This window comes from Paramisgurnus dabryanus, chromosome 12 (genome assembly GCF_030506205.2).
Source record: "Paramisgurnus dabryanus chromosome 12, PD_genome_1.1, whole genome shotgun sequence".
Lineage (NCBI taxonomy): Eukaryota > Metazoa > Chordata > Actinopteri > Cypriniformes > Cobitidae > Paramisgurnus > Paramisgurnus dabryanus.
The window spans coordinates 30,887,346-30,902,251 of record NC_133348.1 but is presented as its reverse complement, the minus strand read 5'-3'; the positions used below and the strand labels follow the sequence as shown (position 1 = coordinate 30,902,251).

At 44.3% G+C, this 14,906-nt stretch overlaps 1 protein-coding gene across 1 annotated transcript in view; it reads right to left on the bottom strand.

Annotated features, from left to right (window-relative positions):
• nt5e (5'-nucleotidase, ecto (CD73)) overlaps positions 1 to 14,233 on the bottom strand; it is a 50,551-nt gene extending 36,318 nt beyond the window's left edge. Inside the window, exon 1 of the mRNA XM_065268972.2 lies at positions 13,837 to 14,233. Coding sequence (XP_065125044.1) covers positions 13,837 to 14,160 — 324 coding nt within the window. The 5' untranslated portion in view covers positions 14,161 to 14,233. The remainder of the gene's footprint in view (positions 1 to 13,836) is intronic.
• Between the last annotated feature and the right edge of the window lie 673 nt (positions 14,234 to 14,906).

The window sequence follows — 14,906 nt, the reverse complement described above, 5'->3', positions numbered from 1 at the left end:
TTTGTATCATATAACTGGTATGTAACGTTACATGTTCATAAAAGTAACCTCACAAGCACATTAGAATATACAAAGTTAGTCATAAGGACTTTAGAGCCGCAATTTAGATTCTGATGGACGCTTATTGTGTTGTATTTAGTCAGGTCGGGTTTGAAGATTTGGATTTCAACATACGCATTTTCATTTATTTGTATCATCTCTAGCACCCAGAATCTTTTGTGGTTCGAACACATACATGATGTGGTCAAACAAAAACATATAAGTGCATGGACTATGGTTAAAACAAATATTTTGTAGAGATTTACTGCGTTTGTATTAGGTATTATGGCAACCCCTAACTGCACAAATTATGTCGGTCTTCCTGGATTTCATAATAAACATTAAACAGCCGATCAAAACGGCACACTTTTGTCCTTCGCAATATACTAAAATTAGCTTTAGTGGATTACTGGAAGCTATAATCCGGAAAGCTCAAAGATGGCAGCGCCCACATATACGTCAAGAAACTGGTGGATATAGGTGGGAAACGCAGGTTACCTCGCGGTACGGTTCGATACACGATAAAAACAAAATGCCCTGGAAAAGATTAAGTGCAACTTTTGTCTCTTTTTTATGCAAGTCCACAAAAAGTTTTTTAGGTACAGGGCTCCAGAATAGCTTTTTTACTAGGAGTACTGTAGCCCCTGATTGAAAATGTTAAGATTGCAAGCAGAAAAGTTAGGTGCAAACTTTATATCAATGAATGCAATTATTTACTTTTTCCCCATAATATCTGCATTACTGACAAATACTTTAATAATCAATTAGGGATGTAACGGTATTATAAATTTCGTGGTATTGCGGTATAAAATTTTCGCGGTGCAACCGTGGTCACGTGATTCGGTAAAACATTGGGTCTTCCGGGCAACACGTGTAGTTTTTTTCCGCCCAAGTGCAGCGAGTGGAGGGACGCGGGAACTACAATTCCTATAATCCCATGCGTGCCACTCTGATGCCGCTCTACAAGTGGAGCAACAATGGCGGAAGCAAAAGAAACGCAGATTTTAAATCTGATGTGTGGAAAAAGTTCGCGTTCTCTGTGACAAGAAACGAGAAAAGACAAAATGTGATGGACATACAAAAAAAAAAGTGTGAGTAAATCCATGAATGAGGAGAGTGTGTGCCGTTTCTCAATTAGAAAGCAGCCTCCTTAGGTCGCATATGCAGGCTGCATACGTCATTACACGCCTGGTGTATTTAAGTTAAATGAGTATTACATTCGCAAGTCATAAGCATGTTACAACAATATACGAATGAATAAGAATAATTGTCAACTTGAAAAATGTTAATATTCTGAAATAAGACGGTCTTCATGACGTATGCAGCCTACAAATGCGACCTATGGAGGCTGCAGACTTCCGATTGAGAAATGAGCCCCTGCATTGAGTGAGCTGACCTCAGCTGTAGGTCCAGCTACAATAAGTAAGCTGCTATTTTCATTTTTACTGGGTTGTTTTTGTTTTCAGGAATTGACCCGCTTAAAACCCATCATCTTTTCTTGATTCTACAATCACAACTGTTGCTTTCATAGGAGTATCAAGCATTAGCATTAATAATAATAATAATAGGTCAATTGAGGGAGTGACTCAATTCTTAAAACCTGACTGATTGGGAGTTGTTTAAAGTTGACAAACTAAACTGAAACTTGATTTTTTTATTTTATTACATGGTCTAATTATTTTTGTCCTTTTTATGAAAATTGTAAACACTACGCAACGCTACACTTTGTACATTGTAATGTTCAGTCTTGTTTAATGAACACTTATGGCAGTTTTTCCAAGTCTTCATATGTTTTTTCCTTCCTGTAAATGTTTCAATAATTACCGTACCGTGGGCATCATACCGAAATACTACCGTACCGTGAATTTTTGATACCGTTACATCCCTATAATCAATAGACTTAACTCTATATGCATTTTTTGCACATGTCATCATGCACAATTGATCAAATTTAAATAGGAAGCAAAATACACTTATATCTATAGTGTTGCTGTTAATTTGTAAGTTCTTCCACTCTATCTTTCATCCAAGCAATGTCTGATGACTTCAAGTTCACCGGCGCTGCGCAGACCTCTGAAAGATTACTGAGCGTATGGTTACAAAGATTAGACACGTCATGCAAAGGAGCACTAAAAACACGGTTGCACATTCGTTTTTTGTGTGTGGGCTCGCAAACTTGTAGAAAAAATTTGCGGGTCGCACATGTGCAAAGACAAATGCTGGCATTGTCTCATTTGGACGTCGTCTGAAGTCATGAGGTAAATGAACAACATTTTAGCAACGTGTAACATTTCAAGTGCATTAAACATTTTATGCTAATAGATTTTCTTTGTAAATATATTTCTAATTTCCCAGCCCATCAATGGTTTAAAAGCATTTGGTCTTAAACGTGGGTGGACGGACGCGCATCCTATGCTAATCTCTTTCAGACTAGTTAACGTTTGTTTACATTTCCCTCATTACAATCATTTATTTGTTTATCCCCCACACTGAGGAGCCATGAAGTAATGACGCTGGGAAATCTATTTGGGACATCTTATTGTTTATTTATTAATTTATCAATATTTGATGCCAGTGTACGATACATTTTCATATCGCGATACATTATGCCACCCCTAGTCTTCAATGTGGGCCCGCCTCAAAACCAGGGTACAAAATAGTCTATTACTTATTGCTTTTGATGTTTTTTTTTATTGTAAAAACCACGCAAACATCAGACAACAGTATAAAACAATAAAAACAGCCGATTCATCACCCGTTTAAGTCTCAGGATCTGATAGTGTTTAGCTGGTAAAAGTAAGAAAAACTAACATTGATCAGTAATAATTGACGATGGGCCTCTGAATTATTCGGAAATAAAATAATTTTTTTGGGCGAAATCAATTATTTGGGCTAATACCATGATTACCACAAATATAGTAATTGCTAAGACATTGTTCTGGTGGTTATTTTAAGACATTTGACAGGTCAGGTGTCCGTTTATGGAAAAATAATGCATACCTGTGAAACATTTATCAACCAATCAGAATAAAGCATTCAACAGCCCCGTGGTATAAGTAAGGGATAATGTATAGGCTTATTTCGCAATAACAACCTGCCTGTACATTATCCCGCTTATTACATGGCTATTTACCTCATAAGTAAGCACTCTCAGAAATAAAGGTACAAAACTGTCACTGGGGCTGAACCCTTTCAAAAAGTACAGCTTTGCACCTAAGGATTTCATTTAAGTACCTCAGAAGTAAATGCTGGGACCAAAGAGAAATGACGTTCAAATGTCACAAACACACAATTTGGTTTAATAATTCGTAAATATATACCATACAGTGAGGAAAATAAGTATTTGAACACCCTGCTATTTTGCAAATTCTCCCACTTAGAAATCATGGAGGGGTCTGAAATTGTCATCGTAGGTGCATGTCCACTGTGAGAGACATAATCTAAAAAAAATCCAGAAATAACAATGTATGATTTTTTTACTATTTATTTGTATGATACAGCTGCAAATAAGTATTTGAACACCTAAGAAAGTCAATGTTAATATTTGGTATAGCCATTGTTTGAAATTACAGAGGTCAAACATTTCCTGTAGTTTTCACCAGGTTTGCACACACTGCAGGAGGGATTTTGGCCCACTCCTCCACACAGATCTTCTCTAGATCAGTCAGGTTTCTGGCCTGTCGCCGAGAAACATGGAGTTTGAGCTCCCTCCAAAGATTCTCTATTGGGTTTAGGTCTGGAGACTGACTAGGCCACCCCAGAACCTTGATATGCTTCACACAGAGCCACTCCTTGGTTATCCTGGCTGTGTGCTTCGGGTCATTGTCATGTTAGAAGGCCCAGCCTCGACCCATCTTCAATGTTCTAACTGAGGGAAGGAGGTTGTTCCCTCAAAATTTCGCAATACATTGACCTGGTCATCCTCTCCTTAATACAGTGCAGTCGCCCTGTCCCATGTGCAGAAAAACACCTATAAAGCATGATGCTACCACCCCCATGCTTCACAGTAGGGATTGTAATCTTGGCATGGAACTCATCATTCTTCTTCCTCCAAACACGTTTAGTGGAATTATGACCAAAAAGTTCTGTTTTGGTCTCATCTGACCACATGACTTTCTCCCATGACTCCTCTGGATCATTTAAATGGTCATTGGCAAACTTAAGACGGGTCTGGACATGTGCTGGTTTAAGCAGGGGAACCTTCCGTGCCATGCATGATTTCAAACCATGACGTCTTGGTGTATTACCAAGAGTAATCTTGGAAACGGTGGTCCCAGCTCTTTTCAGGTCATGGACCAGCTCCTCCTGTGTAGTTCTGAGCTGATTTCTCACCTTTCTTAGGATCATTGAGACCCCACGAGGTGAGATCTTGCATGGAGCCCCAGTCCGAGGGAGATTGACCGTCATGTTTAGCTTCTTTGATTTTCTAATGATTGCTCCAACAGTGGACCTTTTTTCACCAAGCTGCTTGGCAATTTCCCCGTAGCCCTTTCCAGCCTTGTGGAGGTGAACAATTTTGTCTCTAGTGTCTTTGGACGCTCTTTGGTCTTGGCCATGTTAGTAGTTGGATTCTTACTAATTGTATGGGGTGGACAGGTGTCTTTATGCAGCTAACGACCTCAAACAGGTTCATCTAATAATTTAGGATAATAAATGGAGTGGAGGTGGATATTTTAAAGGCAGACTAACAGGTCTTTGAGGGTCAGAATTCTAGCTGATAGACAGGTGTTCAAATACTTATTTGCAGCTGTATCATGCAAATAAATTGTTAAATAATCATACATTGTGATTCTGGATTTTTTTAGATTATGTCTCTCACAGTGGACATGCACCTACGATGACAATTACAGACCCCTCCATGATTTCTAAGTGTGAGAACGTCTCGGTTACGGATGTAACCCTCGTTCCCTGAAGGAGGGAACGGAGACGTCACGTCGTGACCGACGAATTGGGAACTCGCTTAGAGAGACCAATCTGCTTCGTTTACTACAAAAACGCCAATGAACTTGGCATTGAGATATTTGCATAATGCTGGCGCCGCCCCGCCAGGTGCCTTTATAAGCAGCAGGTGCAAATAGGGAAATTAGCTTCTTTTCGCTGAGAAAGCCGGGAGAAAGTGTGACCGGTCGTAACAGCAGGTGGCAGCACCTGTGGCGACGGGACGTGACGTCTCCGTTCCCTCCTTCAGGGAACGAGGGTTACATCCGTAACCGAGACGTTCCCTTTCAGTCGGTCACTACGACGTCACGTCGTGACCGACGAATTGGGAATCCCTATCAAAACGCCACTAGGGGCTGACCTCTTCCAGTGACTGCGTAAAAGCCCTCCGGTTCCACTTAAGGAGGAGGAGGTAGGTTTTAGGGCAGAAGGCCGGGCACTAGATGTTCCTTTAACCCCACAGAAGTGCCAGCGACTGGGAAGCGCCCTACCTGAGCGGGATAGGAACGCTGCGGAAGCCACCACCCGTCTTAAGGGTTAATGGTGGGCGAAAGTCAACCGTAGTTGAGGAATAAAGACAGCCGTGGCTGTGTAAGCAAAGCAGTGCTCTGCTAAGGGAAACGTGGGCTGGTAGGATTAACCCCACGGAAAAATACTCACAAAGGAACCCGGTGGGACACAATGTGGAGCCCGAGCCAGACACGTAGGTTCGCGAGGATACAGCTAGTGAAAGGCTGACAGCCAATGCTCCGCAACAAAGGCTGCCAAGGCAGCGGAGGAAGAACAATTCAAACCATTACGCATTTTTGTTCTGAAGGCCTTCCATACTGACACAGTTATGAAGCATCAGCTGGAGGCTGCAAGCCGACCTGCGAGACTGTTCTCCGTGCCCTCCCTGGTGAGGAAAGAACACGAGAGGATACAGGCTCGATACGAACACTGTAAAATCTAATGAACGTATTAGGTGTCGCCCAACCAGCAGCTCTACAGATGTCTGTTAGCGAGGAACCACGAGCTAAAGCCCAAGATGAGGCAACACTCCGTGTGGAGTGCGCTCTCAATTTAAAGGGGCAAGGAATACCCTGAAGATTATAAGCCAGGGTGATAGTATCAACTATCCAATGAGACATCCTCTGCTTAGTGACAGCTTTCCCTTTCTGCTGGCCACCATAACAAACAAAGAGCTGGTCTGAGGTCCTGAGGCTTTGTGTGCGAACCACGTAGAGTCGCAGTGCGCGTACGGGGCACAACAAAGCCATGGTTGGGTCTGCGTCCTCCGGGGGCAGCGCTTGCAAGCTCACCACCTTATCTCTGAAGGGAGTGGTGGGAACTTTGGGCACGTAGCCTGGTCTGGGTCTCAGTGAGACAGCAGGACCAAACTAAAAGCACGAATCGTCAACAGAGAATGCATGTAAATCCCCTACTCTTCTTCATGGAGGCCAATGCTATCAGGGTCAGAGTTTTCATTGATAAAAACCTCAGACTCGTAGACTGCAAAGGCTCAAAAGGGAGACCTGAAGGCTTCAGCACCATGGACAGGTCTCAGGAGGAAAGAGGGAGGGCGCGAGGGGTTTAGCCTGCGAGCGCCTCTTAAATGTAATAATTAAATCATGCTGGCCAACTGATCTGCCGTTGATAAGAGAGTGATGAGCAGAAATAGCGGCGATATCAACTTTAATGGCGGAGGGACAGCCTACCATCTAACCTATGTTAAAGATATAAAAGCACAATGTTAATGGGCATTCTCTGGGGTCCTCGCGTTGCGAAGAGCACCGGGTGACGAGAAAGGTTTCTTTAAGCGCGTAAGCCCGTCTTGTGGACGGTGCTCGAACCGCGTCGATGGTGTTAGATACCGCTTGCGATAAATCACCTAAACCTTGCGCGCGCTCAACGACCATACATGGAAATCCCACAGGTCGGGGCGCGGGTGCCATAATGTGCCCCTTCCTTGAGAAAGAAAGTCTTTCCTCAGGGGAAATCGTCAGGGAGGGGCTGTCGCGAGGAGCATTAACTCTGAAACCCAATTCCTGGAGTCCAGTACGGGCGACTAATAAAAGGCTCTCCTCGTCCTGCCTGACTTTGCACAGAGTCTGCGCAATAAAGCTCACTGGAAGGAATGCGTATTAACGCATCCCCCGCGGCCAGCTGTGTGCCAACGCATCCACGCCGAGGCTGCCCTCGGTTAGTGAATAAAATAGGCGACAGTGGGTATCGTCCGGCGACGCAAACAGATCTATCTACGCACAACCGAACTTCTTCCAAATTAGCTGGACCGTCTGGGGGTGGAGTCGCCATTCGCCGGGGGCGCAGCTCGGGAAGCGCGTCTGCCGCTGTATTGAGCGTACCCGGGATGTAAATGGCACGAAGGGACCTCAGATGCTTCTGACTCCAAAGGAGGAGATGACGAGCGAGATGCGACAGGTGACGAGAGCGCAAAACCGCCTTAACGGTAAATAACGCAACAGTCGCAATGTTATTGGTGTCGGCTAATACATCCTTCCCTCGCATCTCCATAGCGGAGCGTACAAGTCCCAGATATACAGCGCACCGCTCGCGGCAGTTGGGGTGCTATGCACACCCCTGAGACTGCAAGCCCGTCATACGTGGCTGATCATCCCGTGCTGAGGGCATTGCATGCTAGAAAATGCCAGGAGACCCCTCAGGGGCATATCTTCTATAGGAAATGCCGGGTCTACCACGGGGAAAAATTGAAATGACACGCAGGTGCAATGTTTACACGGTGTATGTCGGTGTGCCACGCTCTCCTCGAGACTCGATCGTAAGCCAACGCTGAAGCGGTCTCATATGAAGCAGCTCGGGCGGATGTCACAGCCGCAGCATGCTGTCATATGTCCAGGAGCTTCTGAAATTGTTTCAGAGGGACCGCGTACTTCCCTCGAATTAAACCGAGGCAAGTCAGAACTGACTAGGTTGCGCGCTCTTATAAAACACGCCAATTAGTCGATCGAGTCTTATTTCCATACTGAGAAAAAAGAACCTCTGCACGGGGCAAAGTTGCTCTTTCCCAGTCGACCTGAAGACTTAAACGAGCGAGATGCCGAAGCATTAACTCTCTGTGTTCGCGCACGTCTGCCGAGAACGGGCTATTATAAGTCGACGTACATAAAAGCAGAATGCGAACAACTCTCTCTCTCTGATATTTTAATGCCGTGACTACATGGAGACACGGAGAGAGAGAGACAGCTCGAACGGTGTACTTAGTATTAATATGCCCACCCCAGGACGCAGAGCGAAAAAACGGTCTAAAGCGAGGGGAGATGGACACATAAAGTACACGTCTTACAGGTCTAAGGCTGCAAACCGATCTGAATATTGAAATACGAGCCTCGGCGTTATCATCCAAAAAGAACACCTTCGTAGAGCCGGTGCGTAAATCAAATCGATCGTAACCCCCCGCGTATTTTTGGGTACTATGAGATAAAGGCTGGAAAAACCCTATCATCATCATCATCATCTCGGTAAGAGGGACCGGCTCGAACATCCTTCGCCAACAGGATATCGACTTTTGCACGCAGTACATGTGCATCGGACGCTTTCACCCCAGTGAAACGAAAGCCCGAATTTTGGGGAGTGCCGGCTTCGTAACCGAGGCGGATCGTGCGTAAAACCCAACGAAACGGGCTGGGAACTGAAGCCAAGCACCCAGGCACCGTACGAGGAGAAATAACGACACTACCGAAGTACCCGCGGTGGGGCAGCGAAGCGAGACAGGTGGGACTGCCGGTGCGTCTGCTGTGACAGCATAAACATCTACAGTATGTGTGTGTGACACTGACCTGAGCCCGCTGAGGGTAACGGTCGTCTGGTCTCCTCTACGGAGAGTGCAGACTCCGATGAGGGTGCTGGTGGTCCGGTCTCCTCAGCGGAGAGCTCGGACTCCTCAGGTCACCCGCAGGCGATAGAGGAGAGGTAGGGGAGCTGGTGTGAACCCGCTCACGGCTCTCTCGATCCTCCGGAGACCTAGAGAGGGAAGAGGAATGCACTCTTATGTGTGGTTAAGTGGGTACCGGCCGAACAGCCGGTGGAACATATGCAAACCAAGGATTTTCCACCCGACCCTCTATCGGGGGAAGGAGCTCCATCTCCTGAAGAGTGATCCTCTGCCAATCCGGGTCGCCCTTCACTGGCCACTTAAACTCCCGAATTTCACGGGAAGCGGCTAAGCGGGCGGGGCGAGCTGCTGACGACCGGTTCCCCTGCGCTGCCGAGATGGGGTCCGAGGAGGGGAACGGAGGTGGTCGCCGCAGGACGCCGACGGCGAGAGGCAGACTGAGGAGCCGGCGTGGTGGACCAAGGGCAGCTCTCTTCCGCCGGGGCATGATTTAGGAGATCGCCTCAGTCTGCGCAGCGGAGCTGTCCGACTCCCCTGGCTCGCCGAAGAGGCCGGTCTGTGAGACAGGAGCATTCAAGTTGTTCTCGTCTGCGTCCGTCATGTCAGCCAGACACAGCCAAAGGTGGCGATCTTGAACCACTGTGGTGGACATCGCACGACTGAAGGTCGCGGGCTCCCTCGTAAAGCCTTGGTGAGCCTGCAGCAACGTTATTGCGTGCAGGGCCGAAGCCGCCTCTCCGACATGCCTGATGGGCAGCGTCCGTAACCGGACGACTGTCTACAAACACGGGAGGAAAGGGTTGGGTGGTCCCTCCAGGAACGCATCCCGCTCCACTGAAGGGGTCCCCGCCCTTAGCGGCTCCGTTGGTGAGGGAGGTGAGGGGTGAAGCTGAACGGCCGGACGGCCGCAAATCACGTCAGCTCTTCGTGCCGCGGGAAAGAAAGGCACAGGAGGAGAGGACCGAGAGGCCCGAGCAGCTCCGAAGTACCAATCATGTGGGCGGGACGGTTCGGGCGGAGAGGGGTTAACCTTTCCAACTCTACCGTCTCCGCCGCTCGCGGGCACGGCCGCCATCTCCGGAACGACTCTGCCTCGGAGGAAAAATGGACACCCCTCTGATGCTGCAGAAGTGACGGGACCAGAAGGAGGTCCAATGGATTCGGCAGACATCGTAGAACACGACTCTGCAGTCTCCACCGGAGCCTCAACCGGCTGAGGATGAGAAGGCCGGTAGGCGGAGGACGCATCCTCCATCCTACTCAGCGTAGTGACGCGAAGGGCGCCCTGCGAGCGCTTGACAGCCGCACCATGGCGACGTCAGCACTGCAAAGGCGCGGACAGCGTTCCCGTAGAAACGACAGTCGTCTCCGCAATCCAAGAGGGTTATGCTCTCACAGAGAGAACAGAAACTCTCCACGAACGCAGCCCCGGAGTGCTCGATGCCTGAGCACGAAGACAGCGCTCGTGACCGTCACTGGAACCCTTATACTTCTCGCATCCAAGATCGCACGGGCGAAAAGCTATCCTGAAAAGGACGCTGATCCCCGCATATACGAGAGAGTGGCTGCCTTTAAAAAGACACAGAGCTCTCACGTATCACTCTTTTAGGGAAATCACTCTTTAGGTGCTCAGCTGATGATGCGCACAGGGAAGGCAACGCACACACTAAACTCAAAACAAAAAAGATGCAGAGCCGTGGAATACTGCGAGCGTCCGCTGTGTTAGTACTGCTTGTCAATCAACTTCAGCAACCGTTCCCAGAAGAGCAGAGAGTAGCTTCTCAGTAGCAGATAAAGCCGGCTTTCGAAGCGAAAAAGCTAATTTCCCTATTTGCACCTGCTGCTTATAAAGGCACCTGGCGGGGCGGCGCCAGCATTATGCAAATATCTCAATGCCAAGTTCATTGGCGTTTTTGTAGTAAACGAAGCAGATTGGTCTCTCTAAGCGAGTTCCCAATTCGTCGGTCACGACGTGACGTCGTAGTGACCGACTGAAAGGGAACTTGCAAAATAGCAGGGTGTTCAAATACGTATTTTCCTCATTGTATATGTAACTGTACCTGTAAAAATAATTTACTGCCATGTTATTAGTTTCAGGAGGTTGTTATCTCAGAATAACAGACCTTGGAATGTCACGACTGACCAATCAGAATCAAGCATTTTAGAGAGCCGTGTAATTAAAACACATAAATGATAAATGACTGGAACATTAATGGCAATACATCATAAATTCGTTCATGTTTTTTTGTACCTGCATTCCTTTTCTAGTTATGTACATCGGGGAGTTTTTTGCATTAGGCTTACATTTTTGTTATTTGAATTTTTCTGTGGTTGTTGTTTCTATGGGCAATATTGTTTACAATTTTCAGCTGTATTTGCTTAATATGGGTGATTTCATAAGTCTGAAATTGACGAACAGCTTTAGATTTTTAAATCTGTGTAATTCCTGTCATGTGTTTGGCTGTTTGTGTGCTTTCATTTCGAAGAGTTTTTGTTTGTTGTTCGATCTTGTTCCGGTTTCCTCTTCCTGATATTTTTCATATGTGTTTTATTAAAGGAGTAGTCCACTTTATAGATGGGGCCCATTGACTTACCATAGTATATTTTTGTCCTACTATGAAAAGTCAATGGACCCCATCTTTAAAGTGGACTACTCCTTTAAGTATTGTGTATTTACTAAGTTTGTATTGTGTATTTACCCTCATGTTTCCATTGTTCACCATTACAGAGCCGCATGAAGTCGAACATGCCCATCTTTCAGAATTTCAAAATAATAGGCTACACCGCTGCAAAAACGTTCTCGTACTTCTATTTGAAGGCAACATTACTAAAGTACTAAAGTGTTTTTTTAAATGAATGAATGGAATGTAAATAAAACACATGCTCATGTATTTATACATCACAATGCCCTATATAAATATATTACACATGTTTATTATTATTCATCCTGTAAATGGTTACAGAATTCACTCAGCCATTTCTTAACTCTGTTTGACAGTGGATGATATGCGGTTATCACAGAGGAGAGTTTACACTACATATGGGTAACACCTTGTATGTTTTTGTCTAGGTCCCACCACACCTGAACAGGTGCACTTGTCCACTGTAATGAAGACTCCAGTGACACATGTCCAGTACCTCGCCAGAACCTTCTGTCCATTTTTACTATTTTACGTCAATGACCAAATAAACAATGAGTCCCTTTGGCCCCAATAGTGATGGAACAACTGTCAACACATTTGAAACCTAGATGAATCTGACAGATCCTCCTGAGACGAGGTTTCAGAAAGTCTTACTTTTTTTAAATGGCCATGGTCTCTATTTTTCACAAAAACAGAGTTTTATTTAGCGCTTTGCTCTAGGAACGTCCTCAGCACATCAGCATTCCTAAATAGTTAACCAGTAATCTGTTCAATGTGGCCAAAGCAAAGCTGAAACTTTTTTAGCATTTGAATACAACTCACTCTTTCAGATGCTGTCGCATTTGCCCTCATGAACCGGATGTGTGCTTGCCTTAAATGTCACTACAAATTAAAGCACATTAAATAAAAGGAACTTTTTCTTACTTTTTTCTCTGCTTCAAAAACATAGTCCACAGGATGGCATTTCTTTCCAAATCCTGCTGATTTACATCATTTTACTACAAATCCTCTTACATTTTGGAAGTGGTACTGTAAGTTACAGTGTTGTAGTGGAGTTAGCTTTATCTGGAATCGGTCTTGATTCAGACTCGACATTCGATCTTTGGTGTTGGTCTTGACTTGAATTCGAGTTGGACTCGACTACAACACTGGTAAGTTATATTTAAATCTCATCTCCAGATGTTCAAAAAAAATCTGAATGAAAATAGTCAGAGAGTTTTGCACTTTGTTTTAATTTTAGTATTGTTTCTGCCATTTTTACATAGCATGACACACATTCAACACATTCGCATGAAGTGCATATAAATAGCACGGAGTGCGAAAATTTGTGCAATACATGCACCAAATTTTGATTTTGCATGCACCAGTCCTTCCCGTTTACTTAATACTGCACATCTTTCCATTATGTTTTATTTATTGTATCTCATTTCTTTTTTTTGTCGCTTGGAGTTGGGGTTAGATTTGGGATTTGCTTTAGGATGGCATTTAATATATAGGTTTACCCCATGTTTTTGTCTATTTTTAAACCATGGTTGCTTGGAGTTGGTGTTAGAATTGCGACAATATAAAAAAAACAAAAAGTTTTTATTAAGTTTTAATTAAGTTAATGGGAAGGACTGGCATATCTATGCACCCAAAATTGGAATTTGGCCTATTTCACATTGCGTGCTATTTATACGCATTCCATAAGAATGGGCTGCATTCAACACAAGAACTGAATGTTAAAGTTTACACCCACTTGGATCTCAATCTAGGATTGGTTTCCGAGAGAAGGTTTAGATTAATCCAGAACTAGGTTTTTGTTATATTAGGATATTTAAGTAGTTTTTACAAACAAACCTCACAAAAACAATACGTATGTTTATATGTTATGTCAGTGTAAGAAGTTTTAAAGCAGCTCCAACATGTATTTAAATCTGGGACTAGGATAAGCCCTGTCCAAGAAACCGGCTCAATGTTTTTAGTTTTCTCAGTTGGCAATGACTGTCAGTAGTTCATTCATCCCTGCTTTGTCATTATACTACATTCAATCTCTGATTTTAAGAAAATCCTCCAGGTTTTTAGCATCTTTTGCATTATATTATCATAATTTCACTCATGATGCTTAAATGATTGTACTTGTAGAATTTTTAAAGTCAGTATTATATAAAAAAAGATATAGCCTATTAATAATATTTCATAATTATAAGCTCAAATGTACAGAAGTTGAGGTAATTTGTTTGTGCATATTTTATATTAAACAGAATTAATGATTTTTTTTTACATTTATAAAATAACCCTTACGAGGTGATATTTTTATTCAGCTTAACTTTGTGCAAGTCTACATACAATCTTATATATTGTAAAATACTAAAGTGTTCTTACCATGGCATCGTATCCGAGTCTATTCATGAAATACGCCGCTTCTGCGCCTTTGTAATAGTTAAACCATACGGTGCCCTGAAACTGATCGCCCGCGTCCAGCAGCAGCACGTTTTTCTCCGCGCGGCGAACTTCTTGGATTTTCGTGAATCTCCGCGACACTCCGGCGAAGCAAGGACTTTTTGTGCACTTGCCCGAGTCTTTGTTAGTCTCCTCCACGCGCGCGTGTACATCGTTCGTGTGAAGGAGCGTGAGCTCAAACTCAGCCGTGCACATCAGACACTTCATCCACAGCACGAGTACCAGCACGTTTAGCTGCCGCATCATGACCCTGCGTGTGCGCTCAAGATGAATCTGATGCTGATAATGAGCAGCGGTGCGCGGTGCAGCGCGACGCGGAGGCAGCGCTATGGGCGGGACGCAGACAATTACAGTGTACGATTATATAACAGCCCACTGAGAAATGATCAAAGATGCCAAATCGAGAAACAATAAAGGTGAAGAAGTCATGCTCACTTTTATTTGAACTCAAAACTGATGAACAAAATCACATGAAAAACATGTATACTTTAGGCTACTATACTATATTATACTGTAGTAAATGTAAAGCAGTATTCTGCAGTTATGTAGTGTATTTCTTATAAGGTTTCAAAACATAAGTGTACATGTAAGTAGGGGAGAGCAGGGCAGGGCATGTACATATTGGCAGTTCAAAGATACATATTTGTACCTAAAAGGTACATATTAGGACCTTTTTTAAAGGGTACTGCCCCGGTGACAGCTTTGTACCTTTGTTTTTGACAGCTGTGTAACCCCGTTGTGTAAAAATGTTTTCAATCCCAGCCATCAGTTACTAGGAGTTGCTGACATGTTTCAAAATGATGTTATGTTTTAGATAACAAGACAGTGATTATAATAATAGGGTTGGATTTGGTGACTTACACACCCAACTTGGAAATCATAAACATAAGATAAAGAAAATAAATTATTTCACTGCTTTCAAAAAAACACTGTTTGTTTAAAGCTAGGGTTGGTAATCCTGTTCAGATACATTTTTTATTATACTGGGTGAA